A 26,152-nucleotide genomic window follows, 5' to 3' on the forward strand; every position below is an offset into this window, starting at 1 on the left:
TGCAAGTCGTGTATAGGGAAGGTAAAGAAATCACTTTTCAAAAATATTATTTTTAAAAATGTTTATTTCGACTGGAGGAATCCGATGAGCTATGAAGCTCTTTCACAGCAGCATCATCATCATCGGGAACATCAGCCCAACGACGACGATGATCTTCGTGGTTCTTTCGGTACAGTCATCACGTAGAAGGGAAATAATAAAATAATATAAAATTAACCCGTAAAAACAAAGTTTTTCACTATAAATCCTTTATATGCGTGGCATCGGTTTTATTTTATTATTCATTTCTGTTTTTCTTGAGTAAGATATTCATTTTTATCACATTGGTATTTTAAATTAAATATGAAATTTTTTTTCCCTTAAAAAGTGGAAAAACATTTTTACGAAAATAAATTGTCACGCACAACGAGTCTGTGTGCAAAATGTCAGCTCGATTGGATCACGGGAAGTGGGTTAAAAGCTTCAAATCTAGAATCTCCTAGCCACCATGATGATGAGAGAGAGACACAGACTCCAAATATACAGCAGGCGTCATCAGGGTCGGGATCGAACCCACGACCTTCTGTAGACCAGGCGAGGTAGTTAACATTTCCTAGCCACCGTGATGATGACGATGAGAGAGACACGCAAACTCCAAATATACAGCAGGCATCGTCAGGGTCGGGATCGAACCCACGACCTCCTGTAGAAAAGGTGAGGTAGTTAACATTTCCTAGCCACCGTGATGATGATGAGAGAGAGAGACGCAGACTCCAAATATACAGCAGCAGGCGTCGTCAGGGTCGGGATCGAACCCACGACCTTTTGTAGACCAGGCGAGGTAGTTAACATCTCCTAGCCACCGTGATGATGATGATGAGAGACACGCAGATTCCAAATATACAGCAGGCGTTGTCAGGGTCGGGATCGAACCCACGACCTTCTGTAGACCAGGCGAGGTAGTTAACATCTCCTAGCCACCGTGATGATGATGATGAGAGACACGCAGATTCCAAATATACAGCAGCAGCAGGCGTCGTCAGGGTCGGGATCGAACCCACGACCTTTTGTAGACCAGGCGAGGTAGTTAACATCTCCTAGCCACCATGATGATGATGATGAGAGACACACAGATTCCAAATATACAGCAGGCGTCGTCAGGGTCGGGATCGAACCCACGACATTCTGTAGACCAGGCGAGGTAGTTAACATCTCCTAGCCACCGTGATGATGATGATGAGAGAGACACGCAGACTCCAAATATACAGCAGGCGTCGTCAGGGTCGGGATCGAACCCACGACCTCCTGTATACCAGGCGAGGTAGTTAACATCTCCTAGCCACCGTGATGATGATGATGAGAGACACGCAGATTCCAAATATACAGCAGGCGTTGTCAGGGTCGGGATCGAACCCACGACCTCCTGTAGACCAGGCGAGGTAGTTAACATCTCCTAGCCACCGTGATGATGATGATGATGAGAGACGCAAATTCCAAATATACAGCAACAGGCATCGTCAGGGTCGGGATCGAACCCACGGCCATCCTGTATACCAGGCGAGGTAGTTAACATCTCCTAGCCACCGTGATGATGATGAGAGAGAGACACGCAGACTCCAACTATACAGCAGCAGCAGGCGTCGTCAGGGTCGGGATCGAACCCACGACCTCCTGTATACCAAGCGAGGTAGTCAACATCTCCTAGCAACCGTGGCGAACACTCGTGGTGGCGCTGGGAAAGACTCGGACCACGGCGGAGTCGACTTCAAGCTCACACTTTTATTTCACAAACAAAGACAAAGATCGCCCCCCCCCCCCCCAGCCCCTCAGTGTAGCCTCGACAGACTGCCGGGGCAAGCAGCAGCGCCTATGAAGGCTACCGGCTAAAGGTCGCAACCGGGTACCCGATACCCGTACCCTACCCGATACCCGGCTACCCGTACCCGGGTACGGGTAGACCGTGAGGCACTGGTGAGTCACCGTTTGTCACTCATTTCCTAACGTCTTGTCTCTTCTCACAATTCAAGTTGCTAGAATCAACCCACCCGCGCCAGCAACATGGCTTCATCCCAGAGATCGCAATCGGGTACCCGATACCCGTACCCTGAGTGACAAACGGTGACTCACCAGTGACTCACGGCCTACCCGTACCCGGCCGCACCAGGGTCGCAAACGGGTACCCGTACCCGGGTATCAGGTAGGGTACGGGCATCGGGTACCCGATTGCGACCTCTGGCGGGAATCGGAACTCGGGGTGGCTAGGTTTGCGGCGCAGCGTACTAACCGCTGCACCACCGCTCCCCGCGTTGCATGACGTTCCATCACCAGCACCCCCCAGTGTGTTCACGCCGCCTCCCAGGAAGCACTGCCTGCCCTTCTGTGTATCCTGCCCTTCACACTGCCCCACACCTACCCCTCACCGCTCTGCCCCTCTCTGCCTTGTCCCTCTCTCTACCCTGCCCCTCTCCCTGCCCTTCACTGCCCTGACTCTCCCCCTGCCCCCCGTGCTGCCCTTCCCTGCCCCCCGTGCTGCCCTTCCCTGCCCCTCATCATGCCCTCTCCCTGCCCCTCTTCCTACCCTTCCCTGCTCCTCTCCCTGCTCCTCTCCCTGCCCCTCTCCCTGCCCCTCTCCCTGCCCCTCTCCCTGCCCCTCTCTCTGCCCCTCTCCCTGCCCCTCTTCCTACCCTTCCCTGTCCCTCGTAATACCCTTCCCTGCCCTACCCTCTCCCTGCCCCTCATCATGCCCTTCCCTGCCCCACATCATGCCCTTCCCTGCCCCTCTCCCCTGCCCCTCTTCCTATCCTTCCCCTCATCATGCCCTTCCCTGCCCTACCCTCTCCCTGGCCCTCTCCCCGTGCCCCCTGCCCGTCACTGTGCGTGCGAGGGCCTCCCGTCCCCCAGGCTGCCGGGCCCTCCTCCTCCTCCGCCTCGTGGGCCCAGGAAGGCCGCGGGAGCCGTGGGCCCCGCGGGGTCGCCCCCCCCCACCGCCCCCACCCCACCGGGGCCACCGGGGCCGCCCTGAGAGCCACGCTCAGCGCCCGGCTCCCCCCCTCCCCCCCCCCCGCACTGAGGGGGCGGGGGGGGGCCTCCCTCGGGGCCTGCGGGGGGCTCTGGGATCCAGCTGCTGGAGGATGGGGGGGAGGGGGGGTGGGGGGAGGAGTGAGAAGGTGGGGGGGGGTGAGAAGGTGGAGGGGGGGTGAGAAGGTGGGGGGGGTGAGAAGGTGGGGGAGGGGGTGAGAAGGTGGGGGGGGGTGAGAAGGTGGAGGGGGGGTGAGAAGGTGGGGGGGGTGAGAAGGTGGGGGAGGGGGTGAGAAGGTGGGGGGGGGTGAGAAGGTGGGGGGGGGTGAGAAGGTGGGGGGATGAGAAAGTGGGAAGGTGACAAGGTGGGGGGGTGGGTGAGGTGAGAAGGTGGGGGGGGTGAGAAGGTGGTGGGGGGGGGGGTGAGAAGGTGGGGGGGGTGAGAAGGTGGGGGGGGTGAGAAGGTGGGGGGTGGGGGGATGAGAAAGTGGGAAGGTGACAAGGTGGGGGGTGGGGGAGTGAGAAGGTGGGGGGGGGGTGAGATTGTGATGAGTCCGAGTTTGTGCTCTCCCACTAAACATCATCATCACCATCATCATCAGAAACATCAGCAGCAGCGTCATCATCACCATCATCACCATCATCATCAGCAGCAGCATCATCATCACCATCATCATCAGAAACATCAGCAGCAACATCATCAGCAGCAGCATCATTAGAAACATCAGCAGCAGCATCATCATCACCATCATCATCAGAAACATCAGCAGCAGCATCATCAGCAGCATCATCAGCAGCAGCATAATCAGAAACATCAGCAGCAGCATCATCATCACCATCATCATCAGAAACATCAGCAGCAGCATCATCATCAGCAGCATCATCAGAAATATCAGCAACATCATCATGAGCAGCAACATCATCATCAGTAACATCATCAGTAACATCATCATAAGCAGCAACAACATCATCATTATTGGAACCTCATTTGGCAGTAAAAAATATGATAATTGTTTTTTACCCTTCTATCTGGCAACAAAACTGACACCTTTTTTTTTACAAGGAGTCATGTTTGCATCGACCACAATACCTGCAGTCAGATAAAAGGGTAAAAAACCAATTATCATATTTTTTACTGCCAAAGGAGGTTCCAATGGTGTAAATGCTTCACCCAGAGCTCTCATACTCTGATGGTGCATTGTCTTTGAGTTGTGCGCCTTTTGGCGTCATCTGGTCCAACACCATGTGAGACTAGGCTCTAAGGAAAGCTGTCTCGGGTGTGGACCAATCAACTTCAAGGACAGTGCATACATTATCAGAGTTATGTTTTTTGTTTGCATTATGACTGCAGGTATTGTGGTCTATGCAAACATGACTCCTTGTAAAAAAAAGTGTCAGTTTTGTTGCCAGATAGAAGGGTAAAAAACCAATTAACAACATCATCATTAGCAGCAGAAATCCATACGCCCGCACCTGGAGTAGAAAATAGACACACACATCACCCATACACACAGACACACACATCACTCACTCACACACAGACACACACATCACCCACACAGACACCCACCACATCACCCATACACACAGACACACACACATCACCCATACATACACACACCACCCATACACACAGACACACACACATCACTCATACAGACACACATCACCCATACACACAGACACACAGACACACACATCACCCACACACACAGACACACACATCACCCATACACAGACACACACATCACCCACACACATCACTCACACACAGACACACACATCACTCATACACACAGACACACACATCACCCATACACAGACACACACATCACCCATACACAGACACACACATCACCCCCATACAGACACACACATCACCCATACAGACACACACATCACTCATACACACATACACCCACCACATCACCCATACAGACACACACATCACCCATACAGACACATCCATCACCCATACACACAGACACGCACATCACCCATACACACAGACACACACACATCACCCATACACACAGACACACACATCACCCATACACAGACACACACATCACTCATACACAGACACACACATCACCCATACACAGACACACACATCACCCCCATACAGACACACACATCACTCATACACACATACACCCACCACATCACCCATACAGACACACACATCACCCATACAGACACATCCATCACCCATACACACAGACACACACATCACCCATACACACAGACACACACACATCACCCATACACACAGACACACACATCACCCATACACAGACACACACATCACCCATACACAGACACACACATCACCCATACACAGACACACACATCACCCCCATACAGACACACACATCACCCATACAGACACACACATCACTCATACACACAGACACCCACCACATCACCCACACAGACACACACATCACCCATACACACAGACACACACACATCACCCATACACACAGACACACACATCACCCATACACACAGACACACACATCACTCACACACAGACACACACATCACCCATACACACAGACACACACATCACCCATACACACACATCACCCCCATACAGACACACATCACCCACACACACAGACACACACATCACCCCCATACAGACACACACATCACCCATACACACAGACACCCACCACATCACCCATACAGACACACCCATCACCCATACAGACACACACACATCACCCCATACATACACCCACCACATCACCCATACAGACACACACATCACCCATACAGACACACACACACATCACCCCATACATACACCCACCACATCACCCATACAGACACACACATCACTCACACACAGACACACACATCACCCCCATACAGACACACACATCACCCATACAGACACACATCACCCATACACACAGACACCCACCACATCACCCACACAGACACACACATCACCCACACAGACACACAGACACACACATCACCCACACAGACACACAGACACACACATCACCCACACAGACACACACATCACTCACACACAGACACACACATCAATCATACAGACACATCACCCCCATACAGACACACACATCACCCATACACAGACACACACATCACCCATACACAGACACACACATCACCCATACACAGACACACACATCACTCACACACAGACACACACATCACCCACACACACAGACACACACATCACCCATACACAGACACACACATCACCCATACACAGACACACACATCACTCACACACAGACACACACATCACCCACACACAGACACACACATCACCCACACACAGACACACACACCACCCCCACAGACACACAAACACGTACAGACACACACATCACTCACACACAGACACACACATCACTCACACACAGACACACACACCACCCCCACAGACACACAAACACGTACAGAAACACACATCACAATACACACAGACACACACATCACCCACACACACAGACACACACACACACACATCACTCACACACAGACACACACACACACCACCCACACAGACACACAAACACGTACAGACACTCACAATCACCCCCCCCCCCCCGCTCCCCCCACCACCACGTCCACCCTGCGGCACCTGGAGTAGAACTCTTCCTCTAACTCGTAGAGGTCGGTGGCGATGTCGTCGCGCAGAGACACGAGCTTGCGGTCACACTCGTCGTGCGTGGCGCGAAGATGGGCAGCACGCTGCGACACCGCCTCGTTCACCGCCGCAAAGTCGTTGAGGATCAGGAACTGCTTCAGCTCCGACACCAGCTTCGTCAGGGACTCACCTGCCCTCACCTGGTGGGGTGGGGGGCAGGTGGGGGGCAGGTGGGGGGCAGGTGGGGGGCAGGTGGGGGGTAAGGGTGGGGGGGTGGAAGGAGGAGTTGTCGGTGAGAGACCCGTTGATTCGCTGCTATACACTACACTATAAACTACATGCGACACAATACCACTACTATACACTACATACTACACAACACCACTGCTATACACTACACTATAAACTACATGCGACACAATACCACTACTATACACTACATACTACACAACACCACTGCTATACATACACTGTAAACTACATGCGACACAACCCCACTACTATACACTACAAACTACACAACACCACTGCTATACATACACTGTAAACTACATGCGACACAATACCACTACTATACACTACATACTACACAACACCACTGCTATACATACACTGTAAACTACATGCGACACAACCCCACTACTATACACTACATACTACACAACACCACTGCTATACATACACTGTAAACTACATGCTACACAACCCCACTACTATACACTACATACTACACAACACCACTGCTATACATACACTGTAAACTACATGCGACACAACACCACTGCTATACACTACACTGTAAACTACATGCGACACAACCCCACTACTATACACTACATACTACACAACACCACTGCTATACATACACTGTAAACTACATGCGACACAACCCCACTACTATACACTACATACTACACAACACCACTGCTATACATACACTGTAAACTACATGCGACACAACCCCACTACTATACACTACACTGTAAACTACATGCGACACAACCCCACTACTATACACTACATACTACACAACACCACTGCTATACATACACTGTAAACTACATGCGACACAACCCCACTACTATACACTACATACTACACAACACCACTGCTATACATACACTGTAAACTACATGCTACACAACCCCACTACTATACACTACATACTACACAACACCACTGCTATACATACACTGTAAACTACATGCTACACAACACCACTGCTATACACTACATACTACACAACACCACTGCTATACATACACTGTAAACTACATACTACACAACACCACTGCTATACACTACACTGTAAACTACATGCGACACAACCCCACTACTATACACTACATACTACACAACACCACTGCTATACATACACTGTAAACTACATGCGACACAACCCCACTACTATACACTACACTATAAACTACATGCGACACAACCCCACTACTATACACGACACAACACCACTGCTATACATACACTGTAAACTACATACTACACAACACCACTGCTATACACTACACTATAAACTACATGCGACACAACCCCACTACTATACACTACACTATAAACTACATGCGACACAACCCCACTACTATACACGACACAACACCACTGCTATACATACACTGTAAACTACATACTACACAACACCACTGCTATACACTACACTATAAACTACATGCGACACAACCCCACTACTATACACGACACAACACCACTGCTATACATACACTGTAAACTACATACTACACAACACCACTGCTATACACTACACTATAAACTACATGCGACACAACCCCACTACTATACACGACACAACACCACTGCTATACATACACTGTAAACTACATACTACACAAAGCCACTACTATACACTACACTATAAACTACATGCGACACAACCCCACTACTATACACTACACAACACCACTGCTATACATACACTGTAAACTACATACTACACAAAGCCACTACTACACACTACACTATGAACTACATGCGACACAACAGCACTATTATACACGACATGACGCAACTAGATTGAAAACTAATTTGTTTAGAACTGATTGTTGTTGTTGTTGTTGTGTGTTAGTTTGTTGTCCATCGACACACAAGATACCCAGACTCACCACACAGAGTCCCATAGACTCAGAGACCCGTAGACTCACAGAGACCCAGACTCACAGAGACCCAGACTCACCACACAGAGTCCCATAGACTCAGAGTCCCATAGACTCAGAGACCGGTAGACTCACAGAGACCCATAGACTCACCACACAGAGTCCCATAGACTCAGAGACCGGTAGACTCACAGAGACCCAGACTCACCACACAGAGTCCCATAGACTCAGAGACCGGTAGACTCACAGAGACCCGTAGACTCACAGAGACCCAGACTCACCACACAGAGTCCCATAGACTCAGAGTCCCATAGACTCAGAGACCGGTAGACTCACAGAGACCCAGACTCACAGAGTCCCATAGACTCAGAGACCTGTAGACTCACAGAGACCCATAGACACACAGAGACCCAGACTCACCACACAGAGTCCCATAGACTCAGAGACCGGTAGACTCACAGAGACCCAGACTCACAGAGTCCCATAGACTCAGAGACCTGTAGACTCACAGAGACCCATAGACACACAGAGACCCAGACTCACCACACAAAGTCCCATAGACTCAGAGACCGGTAGACTCACAGAGACCCAGACTCACAGAGTCCCATAGACTCAGAGACCTGTAGACTCACAGAGACCCATAGACACACAGAGACCCAGACTCACCACACAGAGTCCCATAGACTCAGAGACCGGTAGACTCACAGAGACCCAGACTCACAGAGTACCATAGACTCAGAGACCTGTAGACTCACAGAGACCCATAGACACACAGAGACCCAGACTCACCACACAGAGTCCCATAGACTCAGAGACCGGTAGACTCACAGAGACCCAGACTCACAGAGTCCCATAGACTCAGAGACCTGTAGACTCACAGAGACCCATAGACACACAGAGACCCAGACTCACCACACAGAGTCCCATAGACTCAGAGACCGGTAGACTCACAGAGACCCAGACTCACAGAGTACCATAGACTCAGAGACCTGTAGACTCACAGAGACCCATAGACACACAGAGACCCAGACTCACCACACACAGTCCCATAGACTCAGAGACCGGTAGACTCACAGAGACCCAGACTCACAGAGTCCCATAGACTCAGAGACCTGTAGACTCACAGAGACCCATAGACACACAGAGACCCAGACTCACCACACAGAGTCCCATAGACTCAGAGACCGGTAGACTCACAGAGACCCATAGACTCATCACACAGAGACCCAGACTCACACAGAGAGCCAGACTCAACATAGATGGTGGTGGTACGGGGGGCGGGGGCAGTGGTGGTGGGGGGGGGCGGGGGGCAGTGGTGGTGGTGGTGGGGGGGGCGGGGGGCAGTGGTGGTGGGGGCGGGGGGGGGGCAGTGGTGGTGGTGGTGGGGGGGGCGGGGGGCAGTGGTGGTGGTGGTGGGGGGGGTGGGGGGGCAGTGGTGGTGGTGGGGGGGGGGCGGGGGAGTGGTGGTGGTGGGGGGGGGGGCGGGGGGGGGGGGTAGTGGTGGTGGTGGTGGGGGAGGGCGGGGGGGGGGCAGTGGTGGTGGAGGGGGGCAGTGGTGGTGGTGGTGGGGGGGGCGGGGGGGGGCAGTGATGGTGGTGGTGGTGGGGGGGGCGGGGGGGGGGGCTTGGTGGTGGTGGGGGGGGGGTGGGGGGGGCAGTGGTGGTGGAGGGGGCGGGGGGCAGTGGTGGTGGTGGTGGGGGGGGCGGGGGGGGGCAGTGGTGGTGGTGGTGGGGGGGGCGGGGGGGGGGGCTTGGTGGTGGTGGGGGGGGGCGGGGGGGGGGGCAGTGGTGGTGGTGGGGGGGGGCGGGGGGGGGGCAGTGGTGGGGGGGGGCAGTGGTGGTGGGGGGGGCGGGGGGGGCAGTGGTGGTGGTGGGGGGGGCAAGTCAGTATGTCGGCGTCACGGTGGCCGTCTGGAACGTTCTTCGCTTTCGATGTCAGGAAGCCACTGTAGGCTATGGCTCACAGTGGCTTCATCGAGATTGACACGAATATACACCCGTAGACTCACAGAGAGCCATAGACTCATCGCACAGAGACCCATAGACTCACCACACAGAGACACAGACTCACCACACAGAGACCCACAGACTCACCACACAGAGACCCATAGACCCATCACACAGAGACCCATAGACTCACCACACAGAGACCCATAGACTCATCACACAGAGATGCATAGACTCACCACACAGAGACACATAGACTCATTACACAGAGACCCATAGACTCACCACACAGAGACCCATAGACTCACCACACAGAGACCCATAGACTCACCACACAGAGACCCATAGACTCACCACACAGAGACCCACAGACTCACCACACAGAGACACATAGACTCACCACACAGAGACCCACAGACTCATCACACGATGCACCCGTGGTCCGTGCGTAGCCTGGGCAGGTGCTGCCAACCCGCTATCGGCACTTGCCCCCACCCGTCCTGTTGAAGGCTACACGGGGGTAGCGGCACCTTTGTCTTTGGGCTAGTTGCGTGAGCCTGGGCCGCGATTGGCCGCTGCCGGTGCCGCCACTCACGATGTTGGACGCGCGGACGTGCATCTCGTAGTGGTCCTGCTCCGACTGCGTGGTGCGGGACACCTGGCTCTCCTCCTCCACCTAAGGGGGGGGCGGGGGGCAGTGGTGGTGGTGGGGGGGGGCAGTGGTGGTGGTGGGGGGGGGGCGTGGGGGGGGGCAGTGGTGGTGGGCGGGGGGCAGTGGTGGTGGTGGGGGGGGGCGGGGGGGCAGTGGTGGTGGTGGGGGGGGCAAGTCAGTATGTCGGCGTCACGGTGGCCGTCTGGAACGTTCTTCGCTTTCGATGTCAGGAAGCCACTGTGGCTTCATCGAGATTGACACGACTATACACCCGTAGACTCACAGAGACCCATAGACTCGTCGCACAGAGACCCATAGACTCGTCGCGCAGAGACCCATAGACTCATCACACAGAAACACATAGACTCATCACACAGAGACCCATAGACTCATCACACAGAGACCCACAGACTCATCACACAGAGACACAGTCTCATCACACAGAGACCCACAGACTCATCACACAGAGACCAATAGACTCACCACACAGAGACCCATAGACTCACAACACAGAGACCCATAGACTCACCACAGAGACCCATAGACTCATCACACAGAGACCCGTAGACTCACCACACAAAGACCCATAGACTCACCACACAAAGACCCATAGACTCATCACACAGATACCCATAGACTCACCACACAGAGCCCAATAAACTCATCACACAGAGACCCATAGACTCATCACACAGAGACACATAGACTCATCACACAAAGACCCATAGACTCATCACACAGATACCCATAGACTCACCACACAGAGACCCATAGACTCATCACGCAAAGACCCATAGACTCATCACACAGAGACACATAGACTCATCACACAGAGACACATAGACTCATCACACAGAGACACAGACTCAACACACAGAGACTCATAGACTCACCGCACAGATACCCATAGACTCATTACACAGAGACCCATAGACCCATCACACAGATACCCATAGACTCACCACACAGAGACCCATAGACTCGTCGCACATAGACCCATAGACTCATCGCACAGAGACCCATAGACTCATCACGCAGAGACCCATAGACTCATCACGCAGAGACACATGGACTCACCACACAGAGGCCCATAGACTCATCACACAGAAACTCATAGACTCATCACACAGAAACACAGACTCACCACACAGAGACTCATAAACTCACCGCACAGATACCCATAGACCCATTACACAGAGACCCATAGACCCATCACACAGAGACCCATAGACTCACCACACAGAGACCCATAGACTCATTACACAGAGACCCACCGCCACTTAGTGGCGAATGGCGGTTGTTGTGTGTATCACTGTGTGAGTGTATCACAGTGTGTGTGTGTCGGTGTGTGTGTCACGGTGTGTGTGTGTCACGGTGTGTCTGTCAGTGGGTGTGTGTGTGTGTGTGTCACGGTGTGTGTGTGTCACTGTGTGTGTCACGGTGTGTGTGTGTGTCACGGTGTGTGTGTCACGGTGTGTGTGTCACTGTGTGTGTGTATCACTGAGTGTGTGTCACGGTGTGTGAGTGTATCACTGTGTGTGTGTGTCAGTGTGTGTGTGTGTGTATCACTGAGTGTGTGTCACGGTGTGTGAGTGTATCACTGTGTGTGTGTGTCACTGTGTGTGTGTGTATCACTGTGTGTGTGTCACGGTGTGTGTGTATCACTGTGTGTGTCACTGTGTGTGTGTATCACGGTGTGTGTGTCAGTGTGTGTGTGTATCACGGTGTGTGTGTCAGTGTGTGTGTGTGTCACGGTGTGTGTGTCAGTGTGTGTGTGTATCACGGTGTGTGTGTATCACTGTGTGTGTGTGTCACGGTGTGTATCACTGTGTGTGTGTCACTGTGTGTGTATCACTGTGTGTGTGTCACTGTGTGTGTGTATCACGGTGTGTGTGTCAGTGTGTGTGTGTGTGTCACGGTGTGTCAGTGTGTGTGTCAGGTGAACCTTGGCCGTCTTGACGATCTCCGTGAAGTTGTCCAGGATGGAGCGCACGTCATCCTTGAGCCGCTTGTTAAACGCCTGCAGCAGCGCCTCCTTGCTCTGGGGCAGCGCACGCGACATCACGGGGCAGCAGCAGCAGTGGAGAGAGCACGGCTCTCTCTCGGGGCAGCAGTAGAGAGAGAAGCAGGCCTCAGGGCAGCAGTGGAGAGAGCACGGCTCTCTCTCGGGGCAGCAGTAGAGAGAGAAGCAGGCCTCAGGGCAGCAGTAGAGAGAGCACGGCTCTCTCTCGGGGCAGCAGTAGAGAGAGAAGCAGGCCTCAGGGCAGCAGTAGAGAGAGCACGGCTCTCTCTCGGGGCAGCAGTAGAGAGAGAAGCAGGCCTCAGGGCAGCAGTGGAGAGAGCGCGGCAATCATTGAGCCGCGCGCCGCCATCTTACGTAGGGGTGGAACAATGGAACCCACCCATAATGCAATGTGCCAGGACAATTTTTTTTACAATTTAATTGTTAAATAAAATTCATATTTTCCATTATTATTTTTAATGGTGATGTGAATATCCACTAATAGAGCGAGCGTTCGTATCACATTTTATAAAGGGTTTAATCGGTAAAAAAATGGAAAGTTTTATTCTTATCAAGAACCCCATGGTTGGAAAGCAAGTGCCAGTTTCCCAACTCTTATCATCCACTCTCTCTTCTTCTGGCCTCGTCTCTATGTGAAGAATAATAAGTAGGGCCGTCCCCCGAAACGTCGCCTTAACTTCACATTTATCAATCTTAATTTGAAGCTTTTATCAATGTTAAGGGGTCGGGGTGGAGGGGGGTGAGGGGTTAACCGACCTAAGATGGCAGTGACGTCACCACACAGCGACCCACACGTGGTGAGAATTCACAGTCCGGGGCCCCCCCTCCCCCCAATCCCCTCCCCCCAATCCCCTCCCCCCTTCTAACCCCGCCCCCCTCATCCAACAACGATAGTACCGCGTGCAATACAAAAAAATATCCGCTTCTGATTGGACAAACCCGGTCCACGTGCCCGCGCTCAGCCAATCGCGAGGGGGGTTGTCGTCTCGCGCGCGGCACCCCCCCACCCCAACTACCCCCTCCCCCACCCCCTCCCCTCTACCCTCTCTCTCTCTCCACGCCGCCATCATGGTGAGTAGTCGCTGCCGTGGCCTCGCTCTCCTCACGCGAAGTCAATCCGTCGGCATCCGTCCCCTTCCCGCGTGCCGCCGCCGTCGCGACGCATCTCCACGCACGCCCCGTGTTCCCTGCTACGTGCAAGAGTCGATTTTTGATTTAGTTTTTATTTCGTCTTCGCTCACGCGGCGATGGTGGAGGAGGCCCGACTCGGCAACGTCCGTTTCTTTTAGCTGGCGAATGGGGTAAACTTTTTATTTTAATGTTTTTGTTTGCCCTCTTTCTCTTGCAACCGCGTGCCGTGGTAACCTAACATCGCGTGAGGATAACTTAATGCGCGTGGTAACTGGTTATCCTGTTGGTGGTGTGATTGATTAACGCAGCGGCTTGTGATTAGTAGGGTAACTGATGTGAGGTAATTGTGTGAAGGGTAACGTTTGCTCTGGTAACGTGGCAGGCTTTGGTAACTCCCAATGATGTTAAGGTAACTGATGTGATGTAGAGTGAGGTAACTTCCACGTGAGGTCATTGTGTGAAGGATAACGTTTGCTCTGGTAACGTGGCAGGCTTTGGTAACTCCCAATGATGTTAAGGTAGCTGCCGTGGTTATTAGTAGGGTAACTGGTGTAACGTGAGGTAATTGTGTGATGGGTAACGTTTCCTCTGGTAACATGGCAGGCTTTGGTAACTTCCAATGGTGTGAAGGTAACACTGCCGTGGTAACTAGTAGGGTAACTGATGTAATGTGGAGTGAGGTAATTTTACACGGAGTAATTGTGTAAAGGTAACACTTGCCGTGGTGGCTAGTAGGGTAACTTATGTAATGTGGAGTGAGGTAATTTTACACGGAGTAATTGTGTCAAGGTAACACTTTCCCTGGTAACTAGTAGGGTAACTGATGTAATGTGGAGTGAGGTAACTTTCACGGAGTAATTGTGTAAAGGTAACACTTTCCGTGGTAACTAGTAGGGTAACTGGTGTAATGTGGAGTGAGGTAATTTTACACGGAGTAATTGTGTAAAGGTAACACTTGCCGTGGTGGCTAGTAGGGTAACTGGTGTAATGTGGAGTGAGGTAATTTTACACGGAGTAATTGTGTCAAGGTAACACTTGCCGTGGTGGCTAGTAGGGTAACTGATGTAATGTGGAGTGAGGTAACTTTCACGGAGTAATTGTGTAAAGGTAACACTTGCCGTGGTGGCTAGTAGGGTAACTGATGTAATGTGGAGTGAGGTAACTTTACACGGAGTAATTGTGTCAAGGTAACACTTGCCGTGGTAACTAGTAGGGTAACTGATGTAATGGGGAGTGAGGTAACTTTACACGGAGTAATTGTGTAAAGGTAACACTTGCCGTGGTGGCTAGTAGGGTAACTGGTGTAACGTGAGTTAACTTACACTTGGGGTTATTGGCCCACGTTTTTCGTATTTTCCAGATAATAGACGACGTTTCGGGCTATGGCCCTTCATATCCGCACACGCAGTATTATTGATTAACGTGTTCGGTAGTTCCTTTTGTGGTTTGTGCACCACTTGCAGCATTTGCCCTAACAGCCTGGTTAGGGCTATACGGGGGATCTAAAGCTTTGTGTCTGTCTGGATGTGGGGAGCGGTGGGTGTAGTGGTTAGCGCTACGCCGCGCGAATTTGGCGACCCGGGTTCGATTCTCCGCTCACGGCCAACACCCAGCGACGATGATCTGAACCGGTCCTGGGCCTCCCCTAGGTCGACTCGGCCTCAAATTCGTACCTGGTGCGGTGTGTAGTCAACATCGCCGCTGGGGAGACAAAGGCGGTCGGGCGTGGTGCTGGCCACCAACCCCCCTCGTGTACCGTTCCGACCTTCATAGGTGCTCGTTAACAGCACTTGCCCCTACAGTATGTAAAGGCTATACGGGGGATCTTTGTCTTTATCTTTTTTTGTCTGGCTGTGGTCATGTAGCCCGCATGCCCTGAACGGCTTACATTCAATTTCATCCATGATACAGGTTTTTTTTTGTGTGTTAGATCGTGTAAATATACAAATGTGCCACATCTGGCTGTGTCGCCTGATGAAGCTGGTTGCAATTTCTGGCGAAACGTCGTGCTCTGATTGTAGATGTCGAGGCGTGGCTCTTCCAACACACAAACCGGTGTTGCTGTACTAGCAACGAATTGGCCACGTTCTGTTTACGTGACGAACCATACTAGTTGGTTGTGTGGTGGGTTTGACGACACATTAACACGATATAACCCACAAAAACCTGTCTATGTCGCCGTTAAAATCGCGAGCAAGTTGACAGCGGGCGGTGCAAATGATGCTACTGAATATTTGCTAACGGAGGTTCTGATGACGACACCATAACCACCAAGATCTCTGATGCCCGCCCGTGTCCACCAATCAATCGCGCTCGCCGCACTACGGAACGAGAGATTTTATAGTGCCGCTCGCGAACAATAACTTGCCCCAAGTCTCATTTAAATTTAATTTTTTATCTACGCGACTTTACCGAAAAAAACAAAGAATATAACCTCGGCTTGGTCGAACGGTTCCCCCTCGATTCGATGGGACCCCCAAATCGGTGGTCAACATTGAGCCCTTGGCAAGCCTCGGCAGACTGAATAAACCTCGGAATCGCGCGCGTCAAACTTTGCGACAAGGGTCGTTTCAAGACTGATCAAACAGATTGTTGCCGATTCGAATGTAACTTTTTTTTACGAGGGACCGGTGTGTGTTTTTATTCTGCAACCGGTGTTACCGCCCAATACGTCCCACTTGTTACCCACACGGTGACCACTGGGCGAGAATTGCGGTGTTGCACGCGGTTCAGAGTGGGGTGGGGAGCGAGATGCGCGATTAAGTCACTCGGAATTTCTTCACCTGAATCTCACGTGTAGATCTAACCCAACGAGCTTTTTAACCCTGAAACGCGGTCCACAAACACTGCCGCTGCCACCTCCCACTTTATGCGGGGAGCTGGCGCGTCAAGATGCAAACTGCTGGCGTGGTGACGTCCAACAGCTTGACTGACCACGTAGGTAAAAAATAAAATAAAAAATAATAAAAGTAAAATAAAAAATCAGGACGTTTCGGAGGCAACACAGGTGGAACCATCACAGCACGATTGCTGTATCAAGTAAAGAGAAATTCCCAGAGAACCCGACCTTGTATATATACTGGTTGAGGGGGGAGGAGCCAGGGTAGGCCCCTGGATAGGAGTTTTTTTTATTATGATAAGCATTCTTAGGTTTTTTTGGTAAAGTCACGTCAAATTAATAAAAGTAAAAAAAATATTTTGAAAGTAAAATAAAAATGAAATATTGAAATAATATTATTTTTTCTTTTAATTTTACGTTTATTTTAATTTTTTACCTATGTGACTTTCCCGAAAAAACCTAAGAATATGAATACTTGCAGTCACGAAAGCTTCTAATCTAAAAATATTATAAGGTTGGTGCGGCTGAGGCTGCTGCTTTTTTATTTTACTTTCATTAATTTTATTTTTCACCTACGTGACTTTACCGAAAAAACCTAGGAGTATGAATCCTTGCAGTCACGAAGACGGCTGCTTGCGTTGTAGCCGAAACGTCGTGAGAATTATTTCATTTTATAATGTTTTATTTTTATTATTTTATTACTTCCCTTCTACGTGACTTTACCGAAAGAACCAAGAAGATGAATCCCTGCAGTCACGAAAGCTTTAAATCGAAATTTAGTCACGAAAGCGTCAAATCTACAATTGACTGAACCACCCCGTGCTGCCCCCTCCCGTCCCTCTACCCCCCCCCCCAGCCCAAGGGGAAGAAGGCCAAGTCGAAGGGGAAGAAGGTCGCGCCGGCGCCCTTTGCCGTCAAGAAGCATGAGGCAAAGAAGACCGTCAACCCCCTGTTTGAGAAGCGGCCAAAGAACTACTCCATCGGTAACTACGACTCCCACAACTCCGTCTCCTCTCTCCTGCATCTCCTCCCTTCCTTCTCCCCCTCTCCATTCTTCATTCCCTCCTTCATCTCTCCATCTTTCACCTGAAGACGGAAGCTTGTTTTGCCTCCGAAACGTCGTGATTTTGACATTATTTTTTATTAACTTTTATTAATTTTAATGTTTTACCTACGTGACTTTACCGAAAAAACCTAAGAATATGAATCCTTGCAGTCACGAAAGCTTCAAATCTAGAATCTCTCCATCTCCTCCTCTCCCCTCCATCTCCCCTCTCATCTCCTGCTCCCATCTTCCCTCTCCTACATCTCCCCTCTCCTACATATCCTATCTGCCCTCGCCTTCATTCAATTGCTCCATCTCTGCTTTCCTCATCTCCTCTCCCCTCCATCTCCACTCCTACATCTCCTGTGGCCATGGGTTGGTGGTGGGAGCAGGGCTGCGCGATGATGTCAAACAGAATTTCTTCACCTGAATCTCCGTGTGGATCAAACCCAACGAGCTTTTTAACCCTGAGCGCGCCCCACAAACAACCCCACCACCGCCTCCCCCCCCCCACTGCGTCTCACTTTTTGTGGGGAGCTCGCACGTCAGCTGCAACCCCTCAGAAACGTTTTTTAGTTTTTGCCGGGCGTTTGCCCGGTGTAAGGGGGGGGGAGTGGCGTGCGGGCGTGTGCTGACGCAGTTTGTCCCCTCGTTCACCGTGGCCCAGGCCAGGACATCCAGCCGAAGCGGGACCTGACGCGGTTCGTGCGCTGGCCTCGCTACGTGCGCCTGCAGCGCCAGCGAGCGATCCTCTACAAGCGCCTCAAGGTGCCCCCAGCCATCAACCAGTTCACACAGGCCCTGGACCGGCAGACGGGTAACCATCGCCATGACCATCGCCGCACCGCCACCATCGTCGTCACTACATCATCACCAGTGTCACCACCGTTACTTCGAAATCGTCTCCATACCCACCATCAGCAATGTTGTCACCATTACATCGCCACCGTCGGCACCGTTGCTTCACAATCATCTCCACACCATCATCGTCTTCACACCAATATCACCACGGTTACATCGCCATCGTGACCACCGTCACGTAACCGCCGTTCAATTTTCATTCATTCTATTTATATTTTTTGAGTATAGTCTGGGGGGCCACGACCCCAAGGCCCGTTGTGGTCTTTGCAAGTCATTGCAACTAACTAAAATTGTACGCGATAGCTGACTGATGGCCAGTGGAGATGAGAGGATCGCATCACACACAATGACCATTTCACCACCGTTACTTCGCCATCGTGTCCTCCACACCACCGTCGTGTTCACAGCGGCGTCGCCAATGTCGCCGCCGTTTAAATCGCGAGCAAGTGGCGGCGGGCGGTGCAGATGATGCTACCGAATATTTGCTAACGGAGGTTTTGATGACGACACCATAACCACCAAGATCTCTGATGCCCGCCCGCGCCCACCAATCAACCCCACGGTGGCTACCAGCGGGAGGGAGGGAGGGGGGGAGGGGCAGCCGCCACCCTTGATAGGTGCTGCTCGCGAACAATAACTGGCCCCAACAGTCTCATTTAAAGCAGAGGTCGCAACCGGGTACCCGATACCCGTACCCTACCCGATACCCGGCTACCCGGCTGGGTACGGGTACCCGTTTGCGACCCTGGTGCAGCTGGGTACGGGTAGGCCGTGAGTCACTGGTGAGTGACCGTTTGTCACTCATTTCGGGTAGGGTAGGGAATGGGAACCCGTACCCGACCGAGTACGGGTACCGGTTTGCGACCCTGGTGCGGCCGGGTACGGGTAAGGAATCAAAACCCGTTTGTGACCTCTGATGTAAAGGCGACATGGGGGTGCGGGGGTGAATCTTTGTGTTTGGCGGTGTGTGCAGCCACGCAGCTGTTCAAGTTGGCCCACAAGTACCGCCCAGAGACCAAGCAGGAGAAGAAGGCTCGCTTGATGGCGCGCGCCGAGCAGAAGGCCGCCGGGAAGGAGGACGTTCCCACCAAGCGGCCCCCCGTGATCCGCTCGGGTACGCACCGCACACACATGCGTGTACCGCACGCTCCGCACGCACACACTGCACGCGGGTATTACACGCACGTGCTACGCATGCACTGTGCACGCGTACACTGCACACGCACTAACGCCCACTACACGCGCACTGCACGCGTACACCGCACACGCACTAACGCCACTACACGCGCACTGCACGCGTACGTACTACACGCGCACTGCACACGTACACTGCACACGTACACTGCACACACTGCACACGTGCACTGCACACGCACACACTACACACGCCCACTACACACGTACTATACGCACACACCACACGTGTACTGCACACACGCACTACATACACGTGCACTACACACGCACTGTGCACGACATTACACACACACACTATACACACACGCGCCACCTATGTGCAGTCTAGTCAATATTATTTTTGTGGCGCAAATCTGCCACTCGAAGCGCCGTCCCCACATTCAAACTCGACGTGTAAGTAGAACATTCTAAACAATGAAAACAAAATTATGTATTTACAAACTATGTTTAGTCCTCCTGGATAAGTCTTTTTGGCGAGATGTTAACTACTTCGGCTGGTATGCAGGAGGTTGTGGGTTCGATCCCGACCCTGACGATGCCTGCTGCTGCTGTATATTTGAAGTTTGTGGTGTCTCATAATCATCACGGTGGCTAGGAGATGTTAGCTACCTCGCCTGGTATGCAGGAGGTTGTGGGTTCGATCCCGACCCTGACGATGCCTGCTGTGTATATTTGAAGTTTGTGGTGTCTCATAATCATCACGGTGGCTAGGAGATGTTAGCTACCTCGCCTGGTATGCAGGAGGTCGTGGGTTCGATCCCGACCCTGACGATGCCTGCTGTGTATATTTGAAGTTTGTGGTGTCTCATAATCATCACGGTGGCTAGGAGATGTTAGCTACCTCGCCTGGTATGCAGGAGGTTGTGGGTTCGATCCCGACCCTGACGATGCCTGCTGCTGTATATTTGAAGTTTGTGGTGTCTCATAATCATCACGGTGGCTAGGAGATGTTAACTACCTCGCCTGGTATGCAGGAGGTCGTGGGTTCGATCCTGACGATGCCTGCTGCTGTATATTTGGAGTTTGCGTATCTCTCTCATCATCACGGTGGCTAGGAGATGTTAACTACCTCGCCTGGTATACAGGATGTCGTGGGTTCGATCCCGACACTGACCATGCTTGCTACACTGCTGTATATTTGGAGTTTGCGGTGTGTCTCTCCCCGTGGTCGCGTGGATTTTCCTCCGGGTCCACGGGTTTTTTTTTTCCCTCCACATTTCAAATAGCTTGGATTCTACGAAGGTTTGGCCGCTGTAAATTTTCCACGTGTTGATGAGCCGCTTTTGTTGAGCTATACAGCGTAGCTCGGTGCGCCTTAACCTGGCAAAATAAGTTTAGCGGAGCGCGGACGGAGTGGCCTCGGGCGCGCGGTTGCAGATGATGCTACTGAATATTTGCTAGCGGAGTCTTGATGACGACAACCTGGTTACCACCAAGATCTCTGATGCCCGCCGCCTGCCTCCTTGTTGCCACCGCCAGCGCGCACCGGCTGTGGCGTTTGGCCCACCGCGCTCACTCACTCGCACACGCACCGCTCACACACGCGCGGTTCCGGCCAGGGGCGATGGTGCCGCTTTTAACTCCTCGCATCTCCTTGTGTCTCCCCCGTGTGTGTGTGTCTGCGTGTCTCCCGTGTGTGCGTGTCTCCCCTTGCCCGTGTGTGCGCGTCTCTCCCGTGTGTGTGTGCGTGTCTCCCCTTGTCCTGTGTGTGTCTCCCCCGTGTGTGTTTGCGTGTCTCCCCTTGCCCGTGTGTGTGTGCGTGTCTCCCCCGTGTGTGTGTGCGTGTCTCCCCTTGCCCATGTGTGTGTGTGTCTCCCGTGTGTGTGTCTCCCCCGTGTGTGTCTGCGTGTCTCCCCTTGCCCGTGTGTGTGTGTGTCTCCCGTGTGTGTGTGTCTCCCGTGTGTGTCTGCGTGTCTCCCCGTGTGCCCGCGCACGCACGTAGGCGTGAACACGGTGACGACGCTCATTGAGAGCAAGAAGGCGCAGCTGGTGGTCATCGCTCATGACGTCGACCCCATCGAGGTGAAGCTCGCACGCCGGCTCCGGCGCTGTCTGTAGCGGGGAGGGAGGGGGGGTGAAAGTTGAGTTTGGCCGTGTTGAGAGGGTGGGGGGTGGGTGGTGGTGGTAGCAGCGGGCTGCGCGATGATGTCACTCTGAATTTCTTCACCTGAATCTCCGTGTGGATCAAACCAACGAGCTTTTTAACCCTGAGCGCGCCCCACAAACTCCACCACCACCACCAACATAATACCACCACGCTTACCACCCTCCTTAGTGTTTACGCCCGTGTGAGGAACCGGAAGGGATTGGTGCGTAAGAGGGGGGGACCGGAGCTAAGAACGAGGGGGAGGGGGGGGTCACGTTTCAAGAGCACGGAGGGTGGGACAACTACAGCCTTGTGTGTGTATGTGTGTGTCGGTCATCTTAGTCGGTCAACCCATGGCACCTGGCTCTGTTCCGTGACCTCCTGCCAGCTGAGCGTTTGGCTGGTGCTACTCGCCAGAGGTCGCAAACGGGTTTTGATTCCTTACCCGTACCCGGCCGCACCAGGGTCGCAAACGGGTACCCGTACCCGGCCGTACCCAGCCGGGTATCGGGTACCTGATTGCGACCTCTGGGATGAAGCCATGTTGCAGGCGCGGGTGGGTTGATTCTAGGAACTTGAATTGTGAGAAGAGACAAGACGTTGGGAAATGAGTGACAAACGGTGACTCACCAGTGACTCACGGCCTATCCGTACCCGGCCGCACCAGGGTCGCAAACGGCTACCCGTACCCGTGCCGGGTACGGGTAGCCGGGTATCGGGTATCCGGTTGCGACCTCTGCTACTCGCTAAGAGCACTTTCCCCAACGTTCTGATCGGGCTATACGGGGGATCTTTATCTTTGTGGGGATCAGTAGTGTCGAGTTTGGTTCCCGATCACGGCCATCAATGCCAGTTCACGATTATTCAAACCGGTCCTGGGCCCTCCCCTAGGTCGACTCGGCCTCAAGCGAGTCCCTCGTACAGTGTGCGTAGTGAACATCACCGCTGGGGCTGGGCGTGTTCTGCTTGCTCTCGCAGCACTTGCCCCGACAGTCTTGTCAAGTCTACACACGGGGCACCCTGCTGGGAACCCTTTGTCTTTGTGCAGCTGGTGCTGTTCATGCCGGCGCTGTGCCGCAAGATGGGCGTGCCCTACTGCATCGTGAAGGGCAAGGCGCGCGTGGGGCGCCTTGTACACCGCAAGACCTGCGCCGCCGTCGCCTTAACCCAGGTCAACCCGTGAGTCGCCCACCCGCTCGCCCACTCACACAGCCAGTCGCTCACCCAGTCGCTCGCCCACCCGCTCGCCCACCCACTCACAACCACCCGCCCGCTTGCCTTCACCCAGGTCAACCCGTGAGTCGCCCGCTCGCCCACCCACTCACACAGCCACCTACTCGCCCGCCACCCAGTCGCTCGCCCACCCACTCGCCCGCCACCCACCCGCTCGCCTTCACGCAGGCCCACCCGTGACTCGCTCGCCCACCCGCTCGCCCACCCGCTCGACCACCCGCTCGCCCACCCGCTCGCCCACCCGCTCGCCCGCTCGCCCCGCTCGCCCGCCCGCTCGCCCACCCGCTCGCCCACCCGCTCGCCCACCCGCTCGCCTCCACATCGATCCTCCGCCCGTGAGTGTCTCACCACGGCTGGTCGTACAAGCAGAACCCCCCCCCCGGTTGCCGGCTCGTCGTGCTGATGAGGACTTTTGCGACCGAATCTCCGTGTGGATTCTCGAGCTTTTTAACCCTGAGCGAAGCCGCACGCACGGTGGGGGGGGGGGTGGGGGGGTGATGACCCATACCCCGTACCCCTGCTTGGTAACATGTGTGACAAAGAGCCTTATAGCGCATTGGATTGGTCCAGGAATAAATAAATAAATGTAGATTCCGAGAAGTGGGTGTGTACGGCTGGCACCTGAACTGGCTCTTTCTAAAGCTTTCGTCACTGCAGGGATTCATCTTCTTGGTTCTTTCGGTAAAGTCACGTAGAAGGGAAATAATAAAATAATAAAAATCTAACATTTTTTATTCTTTTTGATATTTTTTATTTTATTATTTCCCTTCTACGTGACTTTACCGAAAGAACCAAGAAGATGGTTCTGTCTGATCGCAGACGGTCATCCCTCGTGTCGGTCACAGCGGGGCTGGGGTGGAGGGTTGGTGGTAGCCCGAGATATTTAAGCGGCGGTGGTGGTGGTGGTGGCGGCGGTGGTGGTGGTGGTGGCGGCGGTGGTGGTGGTGGCGGTGGAAACTAGCCGGTGGACGCCGGTACCAGCGGTGTCGAGGATCGGCCTCTGTGGAGGAAGGACGCTGCTATCCGGGCAGTCCGGAGGCAGTCGCCCTCCGGCAGCAACAGCGGGAGAGGGCAGGAGAGCGACGCTCGCAGCAACGAGCGTGAGCCCTGGGCGGGTGAATCTGCAGCGAGGTTGGCACCGTAGGGGGGGGGGGGGAGGGGCACAGGTGGTTTGCATCGGCCAGTCATCTCGTTCAGTCGACCCATGGCACCTGGGTCTGTCCGGTGACCTCTTGTTAGCGGTTGTATTGGTGTTGGAGTAGTTGGGAGTGTTTTCTTGAGTGGCGGTGTAGTTGCGAGTTTTCTTGGAGTGGTGGTGGTGTAGTAGTTGGGAGTAGTAGAGTGTTGTGGGTGACCGGGGTGTGCGTGGGTGACCGGGGCGTGCGTGCGTGGGTGGGTGGCTGCCGTCGTGCAGGGAGGACAAGGCCGTGCTGGGCAAGCTCGTGGATGCCATCAAGACCAACTACAACGACCGCTTCGACGAGGTGAGCACGCACACACCGAGGGGGCAGACGAGGTGACGCTCTGTCGGGGGGGGGGGGGTCACACAGACGAGGTGACGCTCAGTGGGGGTCACACAGACGAGGTGACCCTCAGCTGGGGGTCACACAGACGAGGTGACGCTCAGTGGGGGTCACACAGACGAGGTGACCCTCAGCTGGGGGTCACACAGACGAGGTGACGCTCAGCTGGGGGTCACACAGACGAGGTGACCCTCAGTTGAGGGGTCACACAGACGAGGTGACCCTCAGCTGGGGGTCACACAGACGAGGTGACCCTCAGTTGAGGGGTCACACAGACGAGGTATGCGTTAACTTTCCGCACCGTACGTAGCGAACCGTGCAAATCGTGGGTGCGGGGTGTGCAACAAACTAAACGCACGCACGAGCAGCAGGCGAGGTGACGCGCGTGGAGGAGGAGGAGGTGGTGACGATGTCGTTTTCCCCCACACCCCCAAAACCCACCACCACCACCCCCGTCAGATCCGGCGCCACTGGGGTGGCGGCATCAACGGCGCCAAGTCGCTGGCGCGGATCGCCAAGCTGGAGAAGGCCAAGGCCAAGGAGCTGGCCAACAAGCTGGGCTGAGGCTCGCTCGCTCGCCACGCCACGCTCGCCCTCCATCCCCGCCCGTCCGTGAAGTCAATAAAGACAGTTTTCTCCCAATGGCGCGCCTCCCGTGTAATTGGCTCTGTGTGCTGTGAGCGGGGTGGGGGGGTAGTGGGTGGGTTTGGCGTGGTGGGGGTGCTGTGGAGTGTGCGGAATGAGTGGAGTGGTGCAGGCAGAGTGGAGTGGTTGTGGGCAGAGTGAAGTGGAGTGTGCAGGCATTGTGGAGTCGTGGAACGTGTGGAGTAGAGTGGGGAGTGTGGGCAGAGAGGAG

The 26,152-nt window shown here is 53.5% G+C and overlaps 2 protein-coding genes and 7 non-coding genes across 11 annotated transcripts; 8 read left to right on the top strand and 1 right to left on the bottom strand.

Moving 5' to 3' along the window:
* Window positions 1-2,766: 2,766 nt before the first annotated feature.
* Window positions 2,767-13,770, bottom strand: MED22 (mediator complex subunit 22). Of its 3 annotated transcripts, none has more exons than XM_078883071.1 (4): window positions 13,304-13,767; window positions 11,302-11,382; window positions 6,629-6,834; window positions 2,779-3,103 (listed from the first exon to the last, which is right to left on the bottom strand). In XM_078883071.1, exons 1-4 carry the CDS (start codon window positions 13,418-13,420, stop codon window positions 2,848-2,850), a joined length of 660 nt encoding a protein of 219 aa, XP_078739197.1. In that variant the 5' UTR covers window positions 13,421-13,767; the 3' UTR covers window positions 2,779-2,847. The 3 variants fall into 3 exon arrangements, with proteins under 3 accessions (XP_078739199.1, XP_078739197.1, XP_078739198.1); XM_078883072.1 differs by having other exon boundaries at window positions 2,785-3,100; window positions 13,304-13,764; XM_078883073.1 differs by lacking the exon at window positions 11,302-11,382 and having other exon boundaries at window positions 2,767-3,103; window positions 13,304-13,770.
* Window positions 13,771-14,404: 634 nt separating this feature from the next.
* Window positions 14,405-25,938, top strand: RPL7A (ribosomal protein L7a). The gene is made up of 8 exons (XM_078883070.1): window positions 14,405-14,452; window positions 18,208-18,334; window positions 19,064-19,213; window positions 20,231-20,371; window positions 22,397-22,476; window positions 23,589-23,719; window positions 25,188-25,257; window positions 25,756-25,938. Exons 1-8 carry the CDS (start codon window positions 14,450-14,452, stop codon window positions 25,858-25,860), a joined length of 807 nt encoding a protein of 268 aa, XP_078739196.1. The 5' UTR covers window positions 14,405-14,449; the 3' UTR covers window positions 25,861-25,938.
* LOC144952616 (small nucleolar RNA SNORD24) lies at window positions 16,725-16,799 on the top strand. The gene has a single exon (XR_013640651.1). It is a non-coding gene; the product is annotated as a small nucleolar RNA SNORD24 (small nucleolar RNA).
* LOC144952615 (small nucleolar RNA SNORD36) lies at window positions 17,266-17,347 on the top strand. The gene has a single exon (XR_013640650.1). It is a non-coding gene; the product is annotated as a small nucleolar RNA SNORD36 (small nucleolar RNA).
* On the top strand, window positions 18,793-18,872 carry LOC144952613 (small nucleolar RNA SNORD36). Its single transcript, XR_013640648.1, has one exon. It is a non-coding gene; the product is annotated as a small nucleolar RNA SNORD36 (small nucleolar RNA).
* Window positions 19,718-19,792, top strand: LOC144952611 (small nucleolar RNA SNORD24). Its single transcript, XR_013640646.1, has one exon. It is a non-coding gene; the product is annotated as a small nucleolar RNA SNORD24 (small nucleolar RNA).
* Window positions 21,827-21,903, top strand: LOC144952612 (small nucleolar RNA SNORD24). Its single transcript, XR_013640647.1, has one exon. It is a non-coding gene; the product is annotated as a small nucleolar RNA SNORD24 (small nucleolar RNA).
* LOC144952610 (small nucleolar RNA SNORD36) lies at window positions 22,592-22,670 on the top strand. Its single transcript, XR_013640645.1, has one exon. It is a non-coding gene; the product is annotated as a small nucleolar RNA SNORD36 (small nucleolar RNA).
* Window positions 24,168-24,235, top strand: LOC144952614 (small nucleolar RNA SNORD36). The gene has a single exon (XR_013640649.1). It is a non-coding gene; the product is annotated as a small nucleolar RNA SNORD36 (small nucleolar RNA).
* Window positions 25,939-26,152: the final 214 nt, after the last annotated feature.

The sequence above is a fragment of the Lampetra fluviatilis genome, chromosome 68 (genome assembly GCF_964198595.1).
Source record: "Lampetra fluviatilis chromosome 68, kcLamFluv1.1, whole genome shotgun sequence".
Classification (NCBI taxonomy): Eukaryota; Metazoa; Chordata; class Hyperoartia; order Petromyzontiformes; family Petromyzontidae; genus Lampetra; species Lampetra fluviatilis.